Here is a 15,638-nt window from a genome sequence, read left to right as displayed (position 1 = left end):
CTTTATTGATGCATATTGTGAACAACACATAGGTAATTAGATGGGATGCCATTGCTAGCCCACTGCTCTGCACCTCCTATCGTCTCAACGAGCCCCTGTATATACAATACTCGTAAATCCAACCAACGCCTCATTAAATGCCTTTCCAATGCACCAATGTACCCGAAAAAAGTCGTATAACCAATGGCCTTACCAGATCGGCCTAGATCCCAAAACCCTGCCCATCACATGAACGCCTGACCTATGCTGCCCCATCAAATGCAAGAGATGATTTCTGACCATGATATTTATCAAAGCAGAATTAGAAATAGCCTGGGAAAACTTTTGAGAGTGCTCGTAGCCCTGTGACCACGTTAGTGTATGCCTTTACGTCCATTTAGATAAACGACTTACATATCGCCCTTTGAGAGTCCGGATCGTCGAAAGGCGCGTTCTTGGCTGCAATTTCACGCATGCGTTGTCGAGCAAACGAAGAAGGACTTCCACGTCTTGGCGTTGGATCCGTATTCAACTCGGAATTCTCTGGCTGTGTTGGGAGCATATTCAAAAGTCGAGGTCTGGGTCTCCTTGTCTTCGGAATCTGGGCTGGAGCTGGTGGGCGGGTGTTTGCTTCTGCTTCTGGCTCTAGTTCTTGGGATTGTGCGAGTGTGGACGATGCTGGTGGCGATTCTACTCGTCCCTCATCATTTGTTGCTGTATTTGTAGCAGGCTGTCGTCTGAAGTTAGGTAGCTTCAAATTAACAAGTGGCGACGAGGAAGGCCTTGAAGGTGACGGTGAGGTTCGGAATAGTCGTTTACTCCAGTCTTTCATCGTTGTGTTATCACCTTCCTCAGACAAATCCTCGAGGTCGACTCTTTGACGTAATTTTCTCAGAGCACGTTCTCGACGCACCATTCCGTTCGTGATCCTTGGACTGTAACCTCTGGGCAGCATCGAATGCTTGCACATAGGACAGAGAGAACTGTTCTTTGACAAAAACTCGTCGATACATTCGGGATGGAATATGTGACCGCAAGGAAGCTCCCGAATAATTGTGACTCGGTGTTCGAAGTTGGTGAGGCAGATGTGGCAACTAGGTTGGAAATTAGTAGCAGCGTTGTCGCCCGAGGCTCCGATGTTGGATCTTTTGCTCCGGACACTGGCACCGGATCGTATGCTGCGCTGATCGAATCCTCGGCTACTTCGCATGCGTCGTGTAGATGATGGGGTAGGAGGAGGCGCTGTCGAGTCCGGGTCCGCGTTGTAAGTAAATAGAGGAAAGCTGGTGATATGGGTAGCAGGTACTGTCAGGCGTTTAATTCCCATGGCTTCAAGATCGACTTCGCCAGATTCAACTCTTTTTCGAAGTGATATACGTCGTCTTCGCTGAACAAGGTGCATTGTTATCGAGACGAATGCAAATATGGCAAGCAAGGCACCAATCACTATGAGGAAGAACGCCCATAGTGGTGGAATATCAGACTCGTCCTGAACGCTGAGTTCGGTCCAAATACGGACATAATCCTTCGGGTTCGGGCCATATAGTGTGCTGATATTTTCGCCGTAAGGTATGTCGTCCACGCTGCCTGAATAGTAACTGAGTTGTCGCATCATATTCTGGCCTTCTTGACCAGAAATAGCGTAAATCGGATATTTGTTGACGGTCATCCAGGCTCCACCATCTTCCAGATTCCAAACAGGCGAGTCCGCATCTTGCGGTTGATTTGATGAGTTGTTAGGTTTGTAAAAGATGAAAGCACGAATGGGGTCGAGACGCGCAGAAGCAAGGTAGGCTAGGGTACAGTCGATGCTGAACCACGGCGCAAGAGCGATGAGGTTGTAATTGGTAGGAGGGAGATTATCTCGGCGGGTGACATTTCGAGGAATAAACTGGTATTGTTGCTGGTCGCACTCACGATCGTTGTCGAGGTCGGGGACGTAGAGAAGGCCGGTGATAAGGCCATTAGACGAGTCGGCATTTGTGGAGGTTAGTGTGGTAATGTTGGTGGAAATTCTCTCCTTATATGCTATGTCGGACTGTTTGTGTGGTCAGTTAATGCTAGGCGAGTATTGTAGTTGCCTCGTCGCAACGGAATGGAGTGGATCAACGCACCGAAAGAGCCGTGAGGTTTCGGATGATTGTCGACGGGACCGTACTGGCGCCGCTCCATACTGGATTACTGAATAGGAGGCTGATAAAATTGGTTAGCAATGTTCACAGCTTTTGATCAAGCAAGGCGAGTGTCGTCGTCTGATCGAAGGGTCGTAGGCGATGTCGTGTGGTTTGCCGAGTTGGTGCAAGCGGGGAGTCGAGAGCGGCGTAGTCGTTATGTCACGCCAGCGATAATGATGAGAACAACGGCCACGAGAATACAACGACATTGCAGGTAAAGAGACATAATGGATGGAGTAAAGACATACACGACATTTCGTATCTCGGTGAGCGCTGGACGATTTGATGTCAGTTCGTGGGATGCCAAGACTGGGGTATGATGCGAGGTTCTTGGCCTCGAACCCGCGGGCGCGGATGAGCAGGAACGGAACGGAAAGGGACAGACGCCCTTCGGGGAGAACGGGTAGGATCAATGAATGAATGAATCAATCGCCATGTAGTGTAAGAAGAGATGGAGAGAGGAAATAAGAGGTTATGACAAAGGTTGGTTGAACAGAGAGTGATATAACTTACACATGCTTCTAAAACATATTCAATCATGGAATCGTAGGCATTATATGGCGTGCACCAAAGGCGCAAAAATCCAAGTGACGACCCAGGGTGACAGTGAGGATTCGATGATGAGTTATCTGGTGAGGCTAGGCGAGTTTGAAAGGACGAAGTGACGTTTGGAGGAGTCTGGTGAAAATTGGAATTGAGACTTGAAACTGAGTATGAGAATGAGTAAAAAAAAAGTAAGAGCAAACGAGTTGGCGTTCCTGGGGGAGAGAAAGAGCGAGAGAATCAAGCGAGAGTAGGTAAGTAAGGTGGACTTGATTTGACCTGGACTTGGGTTTGGGAAACCAGGACGGAGGGTGGAAATGGGCCGGACGCTGATTGTGGCTGCCGCCGGTGGGGTGAGGAAGAACAGAAGGACAAGCCAGAGAAGGAAGCAAGAGGCAGGCAGGCAGGCAGGCACGGGAGGGAGCGGATGTGGATGGATAGGGTGGCCGGGCTGGCTGGTGGAGAAGGGGAAGGAGAGGCAATACGAAAGGGAGAAAGCGCGAGTGAGTGTTTTTGGGGGGTGACGAACTGAAGTGCAGTGAACCTACCTGCCTGGGCTGGGCTGTCCTGTCGTGTCTCCTGCCTCCTGCTGAGCCGCGAAAAGAGAGGGGGAGTCCTGAACAGGGAAACTGGATTCGATGAATGGCAGGGCAGGCAGGGTTGGGGGTGGAGAGAGTGACTGAGCGATTGAGTGAATTTGGGCAGTTTCGTTGGTGGCGCGTTTCGGTTTTCGGAGTGTGACGATGGAACAAGGGTGTGAGGGTATAAGACAATTTTATGCAGGGACTGTTATCGAAGAGTTATGAATCAACTACGTTCAAGAGCAAAAGAATCGAGAGGAATTAATAATTGATAGAATCAGGACTCCATGGCAAAATAGTGATACCAAAGTGAGACGATGCGATCCCGCAGAAATGACGAGTCGGTCCAGGCACGTACATAAAAGTCCGATTCGAGACCCAACTCTAAAGGTGCGAAAAGTGTCGGGGCCACGATGCAAATCGACCAAATCAAAAGAGAGCTACAGGAACAGCTACAGCTACGTTGAGCTAGCTTTGTTTTAGGTGCAGGAACAAGAGCAACAGAAGGAAAAGAAGTCAAAGCTATGGCTGATGCCAAGCCGGCTATCTCTTGACGACCCGAGCATTTGGGAAACAGGAAAAACAAGAGAATCGTCGTTATTTTTTTTTTGATCTGGTATGTAGCTGTCTCTGATAATCTCATTGACTTTTGAGGGGTGACCAATTAGACAGCCCACCTCAAATTTTGGCTCGGACTTGAAGACCAGATGGATGCTTGTAAAAGCCCGAGTCGGGAATAATAACGGAGTTGGCCAGGTCCAGGTGAGTTAGAGCAAGCCAATGTCTCAGTTTTCGAAATTCCAGTTGGTTTTATTGATGTCAGACGAGTGTGAGAGTAGCAAACAGTCTAGAATAACCTAACAGAGCAATCTGCATTAGTGGTACAACAAAGCTTGTGCTCTCCATCTCCATCAATCACATCAACTTGACTCAGAATAGGAAAGGATAGAAAAGGATAAGATCAGGCAGTCAAGATTTGTCCCGTCCACTTCCCCACAAACCAAAAGCTTGTTGGTCAAGACTTGAACGTATTGGGATACTTGACCCGCAGTCGTAATCCTTGAATGTCCCTTTTTTATCTCTCACCACCAAGGACATGGATGTTTTGCCATATCACTCGGACGCAACCCGTGTAGATATGCAGGCTGAAAGAGTTTTCACCATCACCTCGTGGTCCTTGCAGAGTTAAGATACAAGGGAGGTGCCGTGAGCTTAACTGTAACGGTAACAGTTGAATAGTCAATTGATGTACCTTAGTACGACGCCGAGTTTCAACCATGGTATTTACCAGTCAATCAATGGACTCTCCAGAGATAGAAAGCAGTTCGTCACCGAGTTTACATGACTCGTTGAAGCTTTCAGAGCACATCCCGAATACTACATTCTAAAGATTTCGAGGTTCGAAGTCTGTGGCCTGACGAAACGGTTCGGATCTAACCTAACATAACCTTGTACCCAGCCAAGCTTCTGTGACCAAAGCTTGTCTTCCGCGACACGTTCAGTCATCCACTGTAACCTAAACTCAATGATCAACGGTAATACGTACATATTGCTGATCCGTCGATGACAATCAATTCCGGCCATTGCTAGACTGCTGACGCGAGTTTTCGCGGTTATTGTCGACAGGCCCATTCCCTGACCCTCGCTCTCTTTTAAACCCTTGCTCGTGTCACCGTCACTCTTCCTTCTCCTCCGCGGAGACGGGGAGGCGCAGCGCACTCAAAATCCTACTGCCCGATGGATAAGGAGGGTTATGTCTCTGGGCGCCAATGACTGGCTGACACCCCAAGAGCTCACCCGTCGAACCGTCAGAGACAAACGGGTAGGGCAATCGAGCGCTGTCGTCCACTCAAGGACCTTGTCATTTGATGAACCCTGGACTCGTAATGAGACGACCCTACACGTTCAGGGTGCGCGACTCACTACACTGCATTCGATATCCTGGAAGCAAGCCGAGGCGGGCAATTCGAATGCCTATCATTTAATCGAGGGTCCTTGTGGCTGGAGCTATCTCGGCAAACGGCATCTACGTAGGTAGTAAGTATCGGGGTTTGAAAGGACGATCAAACGTGAAAGAATTTTCAATGCAACAATTCATTCATACATACAAACATACATACATATACATACAGCCTTGTCCACTGTTGGTTTGTCTGCAGATACTGGCAGTTCATGCTTCTGACTGAATAGTAAAGGCAGAACTTCGGATAAGTCAGCAAGTCGACTGTTTCCCCTTGTCGCATCCCTGTAAGAGCTTGTTCGAGGTTAAGGTAGTCCCGGCCTCCTCGTGCTACGCCACTTGACGTAATACGTAATAAAAAAGCGGGCGATCCTGTCCAGATCGTAGCAGCCTGAGGCAGACACCTCTAGGGCCGAATCTCACTCAGAGATAAGGTCTCATCCATAAGGATCTGTGCCTTGCTAGGATCCGAGCATGAGAACACCGGGACGTTTAAACGAAAACTACACTTTCTGACGACCCAAATTCTCATCTAAACTACACGCGTCATAACATCATGATTCATGACACTGACATTCTGCCCTCACTGCATTGAGACTGCCAACACAAGCGTGATGGATGGGACAATCAATGCCTCTCAGACGTGAGAACCAACAAACATAGACTCGTACTGTGCAGGTGGTAAAGAGGAGGCCACTGCGATAGGACACTGCCTGCAGCGAGATATCCAGTCTATGTTGCACAGATCAGCAACGCACAGTCTGAGTAAGAAGGCCAAGCCTGGCCATTTCCAATATCCTGATTCAAACTTGCAAGTTCAGTAACGCCTTGCATGGCTTCATGTACTCAGGCATTGATTGAGGGTTTGAATGTGTCTTCTGGAAAAGCGCTTCGGATGTTTGGTATCCTCAAGTAAGCATCTTTCCAACAGGATCTAATAACTGGAGAGAAGGTCGTTTCAAATGTCTCGTGGGATCGGACAATGGCTATGTGGATTTCACAAGATTAATGCAGAAGTTACTTTCATTTCTTTTCCTTCATTTGGCTCGACATTCTGATATCTAAGCATGATTGGAGCTCCCCTCACAGAGAGCTTTCCCAACCGTAGAGTAGTTCAACAATTTACCAACGTCGGTCACCACCATAGCCATTATCGCCATATTCGTTGCTGCCACGGCGCTCACGTCCATGGCCTCCCTGGCTCTGGCGAAGATACTCATCAGCAGAGCCTCCGCCATAGCCTCCTTCGTCTCGGCGTCCGTAGTTGTCACCCCCATATCCACCCTCCTCACGGCGACCGTAACCGCCGCTCTCCTCTCGACGCTCATAGCCACCGCCGCCGCCGCCATACCCGCCCTCTTCACGACGCTCGTAGCCACCGCTGCTACCACCGTAGCCGCCCTCATCGCGGCGTTCATGACTTCCTCCATAACCTCCACCATAGCTGCTTTGCTCTTGGCGGCCGTAGCTGCTCTCCTCTTGACGTCCATAGCTACTGTTGCCACCGTAGCTGCTCTCTTGGCGACCGTAACCACTGTTTCCGCCATAGCTGCTCTCCTCTTGTCGGCCGTAGCTGCTACCACCACCACCGTAGCCGCCTTCATCGTGACGACGACCACCGTAGCCACCGTCATCATCATCACGACGACGACCGTGACTCTCAGTCGAGCCGGAGTACTCATGTCGCTCAGTGCGCTGCTCGTAGCCTCCAGAGTAACTCTGGTGAGTCTCAGTTCGCTCTTCATAGCCGTAGCCACCGGTGTGACGGCCGTCCGAGGAGTCTTGCTGCTCGTATCGACGGTACTCAGACTGCTGGCTACCATCAGGGCGCTGTGTCTGAGAATACTCAGCCTGACCGTAGCGATCACCGTGGCGACCATACTCGACTTCAGTTCTAGTGTAGGAGCCATCATCCTCACGGCGACTGCTGGACTGTCTCTTAGTTTCGTCACTGCCGAAAGCACCGCCTAGGATGGAGCCGGCCTGGCTGAGGAAACCGCTGAGACCACCCTCCTCCTTCTCCTCCTTATGGGAAGAAGAGGGCATCTTGTAGCCGGTGTTCTGCTCAACCATGCCAGAGATGGCGCCGGTAGCGCCCTTAAAGATAGCGTCGGCCGCAGCACCAGCAATCTTGTCCTCGAGGGTCTCAGGGCCACCGCCGTACAGCTTTCGCATCTGTAGCTTGCCAGCACATCCGTGGCCGTGACCAGTGTCGACCACACCCTCCTTGTGGTTCTCACCATTTTGAACGCCTTCTCGGGTCAGCTTCTGACGGTAATCGTCACGCTGGCGGTCACCCATGTTGTTCCACCACTCCTTGACACCTTCGTAGGAGCGGCGACGACCCTCTTGAACCTTGCGGTTCCCGAGGTCACGCTGAGCAGGATGATGCATCACACCGTTGACGATGTCGTCGAGGAGTCTATCCACGTCGACACTCTCGTCATCGATGGCATCCATGAGCTGAGGAACAACCCATTGCACCACCGCAGCAGCGTTTCGGCCAGCAATCTCGTTCAAGATCTACATCCAAGTTAGCTGCTGAACATACTGAATTGTGTGGTTTGTCTCACGTTGGAAAAGTGATCCTTGGAAAGCATAGAGTGAGTGGGGTTGCTAGAATCATCGTCGTGGAAAACAATGTGCTGTTCACGCTCACTGCTAGCAATGATCTCATCAGAACCAGTCTTGAGCTCATTACGGATCTGCTGAATGAGAGGAACAATGAAAGGAGCAATGATGGAGAAGATGAAGACGGAGAGCTGCTCCTCTAGTTGCTCGATGATCTTAGGAAGCACAGGAATCTTCTCCATGGCACCCGAAATGCTCTTCATGATATCGTCGTGGAATTCAATAGCAGGCATGACTTGCTTAAAGACATTCTGGATGTAAGTGGTGAATTCCTCGGGGTCACGAGGGGAAACAGTGGTGTTCTCCATCTGAGCAGCAGCAGCGTTGTTCTGGAGCTCGTCGACCCGGTCACTCTGGTGCTTATCACCAAAGATACCATCAGGAATCTTATCCAGAAGGTCACGAAGCATGCTGGTGTCAGACTTGGCACCCTGCTGGAGAGTTCCCTCGAGCTCCTCAATCTCGTTCTGAGTGAGCTTGTCGGACACTGAACCTGTTAGCTCTCCTCTCGTTCATATGGAGCATTAGAACCAACCTTCACCAGTGACTGAGTGCAAGAAGTCAACACCACCAAAGGTGCCAGTGACAATAGGATAGACGGGACCACGGGCACCCTCAATCTCGATCTGTGTGTTACGACCAACGTGGGGGAAGACATCACGCTCGCCGAGCTCAATGAGGGCCAGCTCACAGTAGTTACTGTGGGCAAAGAAATCTGCAGACAAGTTAGCTTTATATGACCCTAGAAACAAGCCAACTAGCTTGAGAAATCGGGATGACAAACCTTCCAAGCAGTGTAGTCCAGTTCCCATGAGTCGGAGAGCCTCATACTTGTCTGCCTTACGCTGAGAGTCCTTGTATCGACGACCAAGCTCGATAGTACCAGTAAAGAGCTTCTTGACGTGCTTAGCGGAGGTCATGATACGTGCACGCTCGTTCGCAATGTAGTTCTTCATTCCTGTCTCAGGGTCGATAGCCAGTTCTCGATCCTCGTCGACTGGCCCACGGAGGCGTTCATCATACTGGCGGGCATCGACATTCTCGGCGTAGTCCTTGGGGTTGTCGATGTGGTCCTCAGGGCGGTAGCATCCCAGGCGCTCAGCTGTGACCTCGAACTCTCCAGAGCCGTAGCCGAAGGTCATGAAACCGAGGACACAGAGTAGAAGACGGATGGCCTCAGCAGAGACTGACTTTACAGTACCGACATCGATGGCCTGAGAGTAATCCCGAAGCCAGTTTCCAAAGTAAACTCGCGAAACGTTGATCTTGTTGAACTTCTTGCCATTGAGGGCCTTAGCCTGCGAAAGGATCAAGAGTGCATCGGTGATATCGCCGTGACGCCCTGGAAGAGAGCTTGATTAGCCACTGCTGGACGGACAGCGTTTGGTCGTGGTTATGATCACTCACAGTTTTGGCCTTCGACCTTGGAGATTGAAGCAATGTTACCAGCACCAAAGGCAAGGGCTGGAGAAGCCAGAGCAACGAGGATAACAAGCCCCACCAGGAGGCTGTGAGATCTGAAGGTGGACATGACTGTGGTTCACGTCCTCAAGCTGGGAGTGTCCCAGGATGTCAGCTAGTTGTGCTGCAAGGATAGGAAAGAAAAGAACCCCTTCTGAGCTAGCAGAGGGGAACACGATATTATCTTGGGGCAGTTTGAAGACAGGAAAAGAATGAGGATCGGGGGATGGTCGTTCTGAAGGAGGAGGAGAAGGGAAAAAACAGGGAGATGGTGGAAGATTAGTAGGGATCTAAGGTGCTTTACCTTGTCTTATGCTTAAAGGTGGAGGAGGGGAGCTGGGGGGCAACCTCAGTCTGGCCGGGCCTCCAAGTGACGCAGCTTCAGCTGGCAGCCGAATAAAAGAAGCCCGTGCTCTCCATAATAACAGCAACGGACAGTGGGAGTCTAGGGCAAACCAGCAGAAACGAAACACTAGGTAGACATGACCTTATTTGCCTACGCTATTTCCATGGATACGTACCAATTGCGTTGCAACCTTGGACGAGACCAAGACAAGCTTAACAAGACAAGTCAAGCCACCACCACACCTCACTCCATTGCACATGTCCAGCGCTAACACAGCAGAATGGTGAGACGGACGGACGGTAGTGGGCTCCCTCCCGAGCTGGCCTGCTTCATGCCAAGCTCACTCGATCTGACGATAGCAGCTTTGATCCTGCTAAGTCCAGTTGTTCCCGGCGATCCGCTGGGCATGGTCGGCAGTGGGAGGATGGTCTGGTCTGGTCTGGTCTGGTCTGCTTCATCATGCCAAGCATGAAATCATACGCGCCCAGGGCCCGCAACTTTTGTCAGAGAATCATCGAGGGGTAGAGGAGCTGGGGGGGAGCTTTTGCAAGCTGTGACAGGGGTCCAGTACATTGCCATTGAGTGTGATCATCACGCAAAATCAAGTACCTCACCCCTCCATTCTCATCAGTAGCAGGGGTCTGTAACACGAGCCGACGGGACCATGGACTGTCGTCGAATCAAGCTTAAGAGGGCGCGTGGCTGAAGGAATAACGTAGTTGATCACTGATCAAACATTAGCTTTCGAACCGGTAACGGTTGAGATAAGCCAAACGTAGCTTGATCAGGATACATCAGAAAGGCTCTTGTTGGATATAATGACCATCTTTTGAAGATCCGATACTTACCTTGCCATAGCACATATATCAAGGATCCAGTCAAGCCATCTGCTGGTTTTCTTTCGGTGACATAGAGGGGCCGTTCTACCCCTCATCGCGTCTGGTTGCTAGACGTAGATGCGACAAGAGGAAACAGTGGCTTCTATCGGCGATAGACACCAGACACAAGTATAACTGTTTGATAAGACGCGGGAGACGTGCTAAGCAATGGCCTCACTGCCAAATTTCAGTACTATGCGCATGAAGAATGAACTTCGCCTCGACGTGTGTTGTTGACTCGGGACACAAAAGCCATCGCGTTTGCTCGCGTTTGATGTGCTAATCACCGTTTGGTTATGCTCATAGAATGTTTGGTGTAGTCGGGCAACAATACAATATTCTGAATGAACATGGGGCTACTGGCGGTATGGGCCGCCATGTGAACAACGGGATCAGTCTTAAGGAAAGGCCCTTTCGGTAAAGACATGTCATGCCTATGCCTTTATATACAATCTATGGCTGTGCGGGGTCGAGGCGTCTGTCAAGGTAAAAGAGTTTACACGATATCATAAGAGTAGATTAGAACCATCAAGGTGTTTCCCTCTGGGGCTTAAGAGACCCAGACAGTGAATGAAATACTAAGTGATGAAAAGCAACGTGATGAGATGGTTGTTTCGCATCTCAGTTATCGTTGTATTCCAGTGACGAGAGTACAGTAGAAGTCTAATAAGTGTTTATGGCACTACGCAATGTAGTCTTATCAGCGTCCAGGTGGATGAGAATCTGACGCTACACGTATTTGGAAGATTGGAAACTACAGGTAAAGGCTGGCTAGCATGCCAGTTCTCTTCACAGGATGCTCGCTGCTACTGAAATCGTCTGATGGTGGCTTCGGGACTCTCATGACCGCGCTGTAAGGCGAAAATACTGGGCTATGATGTGGAAATAGAGAGCACTGAAGGTAAACTTGCCTGGATGTGCTGAAGCCCTCCTGTTGAAACCCGAAACTCAGCACTCTGACCAACAATGACATTACAACCCAGAACAGAAAGCTCAGGGCACAAGATGGGACTTGACGGGAGCAAACAATAAACCTCCCTGCTTCAGGTGACTTAGGCAGAATGGGAAGACTGTGGCCCGGTTGGGGTTGGGCTCTTCTGAGAGTTGCAAAGGTTCTGTCGCACAGCGAGACGTTGGGGGGGCGCCAAGTGCCTGAAAAAGAGGCTCGAACCTTGAGCCGCCCGTGGTAGTGGTCGTCATTCCATCCATGTGCCCCTGGGTGCACCGTGCTGAAATATACAGGTCAAGGGTGAAGGTGCTGGAATGACCCCGCCTGGACATACGTCCAGCATCCTCAGCAGCTTTCCAGTGACGGCACCCTCGGATTGGGTTTTGAGAAGCGGTGAGTGGAGAGCAACACACTCCGTAGGGTGTGACAGTGACACATCGCTTCAGGATGCCCTGAGAAGGGGTCACGTAAAGCGCTAGAAAAGCCGCTGAAGGAGTCCTTCGTTGGTATCGCTGAAATATCACAGCTCTAAGGATTGCACTTGCGAGGGCCCTCAACGCAGGTGTAAGTCGAAATTGACAACGAATTTACGATGCACAAGCAGCCAACACCTGTAGTATCACAATGACAATACCCTCAACGAAGGAAATACCTAGGGAGCTTCCTTAATTCTGAAGCCCAATACTGAAAAATATTAGACGAGTACAGTCGCGATACATACAACATTGTGAATTCCGCACTTGCATCAGTAGCACCCAAAAGGCTGCACGACTGAGCGCGGGCGGGCAATTTGTTCCTTCGCTGCGACTGGCTGATTGACCAGTCAGCGCTGCCCGCGCAAAAGTTCATCTGGCCTTGTTAACGTTTGCGCGTCGGGGGCTTGCGTTTGCTGTGTTTTGGTTTCTGTATGAGTGAGAGAAGAGTGATGTACGCGAAAAGATCCCAACTTGGAGCGTTTGGGTTCAGTCATGGAGGCTTGTCACGAGTAAGGCACCGATGTTGTTCAGTTGTGTTGAATCGCTCTTGCATTCTGTCCTATAGTGCTGGCACTTGCATCTGCTGTTGCAATTATTAGGCAGGTGCTACAGTGGTGGTCATTATACCCTTAGTAATAGAAGGCGTGGATGGGCTGGGTTGCCTTATTTTGAACGAGAGTGGGAAGTACGGGGAGGTAGGCGACTCCTTGGGGGAGGGGGTCTGGTGAGGCTACTGAGAGGTGCAAGAGGGCACTGAGCTTCAGAGGTATCGGGTGCCGCGGGAATATCGTGGACAGCCCGTGGGTGCTGCTATAGTCCCAAGAGAAAATCGACTTCGATCCCCTCGAGCCCCGTTTTCAAGGCCCCCGCCCTGAGGTGATGAAATTTTCGCCATTGTGCTCCGGGTGCTGGCTGGACTTGGAGGATCACTCGAGTGGTTGGCCACTAAGAATGCGCGCCTGCTGCAGCTTTTCCCTTTTTTTCGGGTAGGAAGGCGGGCGCTGATTTTATTTTTATTAGGCGCTGCCATTTTTTTTGCGCCCCCGCCTGGAGAACCATTTACTGATTGCGCTTGGTGCTGGCCCCTACATATTCAGCGCATCGCCCACCCCGCGCCCGTTTTCTCTTTTTCCCCCGTTCTTCAGTACTCTCAGCACCCTCATTTTCCAGCACTTCTCAGTGAATCACTGGATTTCCATTCCCCTCAACGCACCAAAAACTACCTGGATTTGCACGCTTTGACACTCCATTGTAATAACAGAACAGCGCATCGCGTCCCGCTACTCATTGAACGCGTCCCATCAAATCGTCAGCGCAAAACTTCAGGTGAAAAGCACCAGAAGCTCAAAAAACAACATTACCCATTATCCCCAATATCATCACCAGAATCATCATGGCTCGCCCCAAGAAGCAAGTTGTTGAGAAGCAACAGCAGCAGCAACAGCCTGCTCCCGTTCCTATCCCTCCTCAGCACATTCAGCAATACCCTCAGCACCCGCAGCCCATTGCCGCTGTTCCTCAGCCTGCGATGCCCATGCCCATGCCTCCTCCTGTTGGAGTTCCTCAACCTCAGGCTGTTATGCCTCAACGCGTCGTTGAGGCAGATAGCTTTCTGCGCGTGAGAGATTCGGTAGGTTCACACCATTTCATCTTGTATTTCGTGTCTTTCGTCCTCGGTCGAACACTACGACCCAGGTACCAGCCACCCCCCACCCATACCACGGCACATCTCTTGTCAAACCGGTAGTCTTCCATGGCTTCTGGCAGAACGGGACACATGGAGCGGTCGCAGTATTAAGGCCATAACCAGACCATCAGGGGAGATTCACTTCCTTATCAGTCGGCTTTGCTTCATACTGCGCTATGCCTTTACAAACCAGGGACGCGCTCTGACTTGGTTGTTGACAAGTCAATGTCTTCACAAAGTCTAAAGAGCTATGGCCACCGCGACCTTGTATCCACTCAAGCTCCCCACCCACTTACACTCGACCTTTCATCACTGTCACTTCTAGTCCTCGAGAAACACAAGACAGACACATTACTAACATTACCTTGCAGGCTGTTGGGCGATTGACTACTATTCTTGAGCTTCTCCGATCTTTCACTGCCGACTATGTTCGCCAGACAAATCTTTTGCTTGGTGAGCCCACTGCCGAAGGCTCGCAGGACAACCTCCTCGCCAACTTCGAGCATGCCGCTCAACAGCTGATTATGCCCATTCCTGAGCTGGCTCCTCCTGTCGAGGAGAAGAAGGAGCGCAAGAAGCGAACCATTGATCCTAACGCGCCCAAGCGACCTTTGACTCCTTACTTCCTCTACATGCAGCATGCTCGATCCATCATCGCTAATGACCTTGGTTCTGAGGCCCCCAAGGGTGCCGTTCAAGAGGAGGGCCAACGTCGTTGGGCTCACATGGGTCCCCAAGAGAAACAGGTAAGCCGCTCTACGTTGAATATTGACTTGGAGTTCACTAACTTTGTCACAGGGCTGGAACAATGCTTACCAGTACAACCTCCGTTTGTACAATGCCCGTGTTCATTCTTACAAGCACGGTAACCCTCTGGCCAAGAACATGACTGATGAGGAGGCCTTGAAGTACGCCGAGGACTTCAACGTCCCCATGTCTGAGATCAAGGACGCTGCTCAGAACGAAGCACCTGCCGACGATCAGGATGCCATTGCTGAACAGCTCCAAGCTGTGGCTGCGGCTCCCGCTATTGACGAGCCTGAGCAGGCTGAGACCCCTGCTAAGACGCCTAAGAAGGCCACTGGCGGCCGTAAGCGCAAGACAGCCACACCTGCTGCCGCCGCTGAGGAAGCCAAGCCTGCCCCCGCTAGCCCTGACAAGAAGCGACGACGCACATCTACCAAGGCTGCCGCTGCCGAACCCCAGGAGGAGCCTAAGAAGTCGGGTCGCAAGAAGACTAAGAGTTCTTGAGTGTCCTTCATCTTTTCTTCTCTTTCTTGACAAGCACTTGGTATGCTATGGCTTTCTTTACTCTCCGTTGAGCTCCTGTCGCAAATTTACTGCGGGGAAGCATGATACCTAAGGAGAGTGCTATATACATAGGGTTCTCTATAGGCGTTTTGGGGGTATCTCTTATTTGCTTGTACTCGTTCTCAGACGGGATGTTGGGGCTTAGGGGTGGTTAAAACCAGGGTTTCATCGACGACACGGCTGGACAGTTGAAGGGATTGCTGAGTTGTATGATGCTTATGTTGTTTGGACGTGCACAGCAATGCCGTAATGATAGCAATGATTTATCATTAAATCCTATTATTCTTGAAAAAGTGAACAGTTGAAGTCTCAGCCCTCCTAGGTGTAATCAAGTCCCAATGTGTATCTGACTTGATAGCATGTCGTTCGTTTTCCAGGATGACAAGGGAGACTTAGAGCATGAATCTGTTGATAACACTATTTCTTGTTCTTGAATAACAATACTCTGTGTTGACTTTACTGAAGGTCTGCTACAGTTAGGCTTGGAGGAACGAATTGCTACGCTCAAGCAGCTATGCTATCTTTTGTCCTTTCACCATTGGTCAGGCCACCTGATAGTGCCAGGCCTCACTTACAAGGGTCTAATCACGAGTCCCTACCTGCCGCTTTATAAATACTACCACAGATATGATTCATCTTCTTACAAGAGTAATTTGGCTCGT

General features: G+C 50.5%; 3 protein-coding genes across 3 annotated transcripts; 1 reads left to right on the top strand and 2 right to left on the bottom strand.

Annotated features, from left to right (window-relative positions):
* Positions 1-301: 301 nt before the first annotated feature.
* FPRO_01642 (uncharacterized protein) lies at positions 302-2,670 on the bottom strand (the record flags this gene model as incomplete). The annotated part of the gene is made up of 5 exons (XM_031229206.1): positions 302-342; positions 394-2,017; positions 2,094-2,172; positions 2,402-2,426; positions 2,667-2,670. 5 exons carry the CDS (start codon positions 2,668-2,670, stop codon positions 302-304), a joined length of 1,773 nt encoding a protein of 590 aa, XP_031074831.1.
* Positions 2,671-6,359: 3,689 nt separating this feature from the next.
* FPRO_01643 (uncharacterized protein) lies at positions 6,360-9,399 on the bottom strand (the record flags this gene model as incomplete). The annotated part of the gene is made up of 5 exons (XM_031229195.1): positions 6,360-7,760; positions 7,811-8,355; positions 8,404-8,583; positions 8,653-9,210; positions 9,276-9,399. The coding sequence occupies 5 exons, from the start codon at positions 9,397-9,399 to the stop codon at positions 6,360-6,362; spliced, it is 2,808 nt and encodes a 935-aa protein (XP_031074830.1).
* A 3,972-nt stretch (positions 9,400-13,371) lies between these two features.
* On the top strand, positions 13,372-14,916 carry FPRO_01644 (uncharacterized protein; the record flags this gene model as incomplete). The annotated part of the gene is made up of 3 exons (XM_031229184.1): positions 13,372-13,608; positions 14,037-14,411; positions 14,464-14,916. 3 exons carry the CDS (start codon positions 13,372-13,374, stop codon positions 14,914-14,916), a joined length of 1,065 nt encoding a protein of 354 aa, XP_031074829.1.
* Positions 14,917-15,638: the final 722 nt, after the last annotated feature.

Source organism: Fusarium proliferatum (genome assembly GCF_900067095.1).
Source record: "Fusarium proliferatum ET1 genome assembly, contig: FPRO_scaffold001, whole genome shotgun sequence".
NCBI classification, from domain to species: domain Eukaryota; kingdom Fungi; phylum Ascomycota; class Sordariomycetes; order Hypocreales; family Nectriaceae; genus Fusarium; species Fusarium proliferatum.
This window is presented reverse-complemented; position numbering and strand designations above follow the sequence as displayed.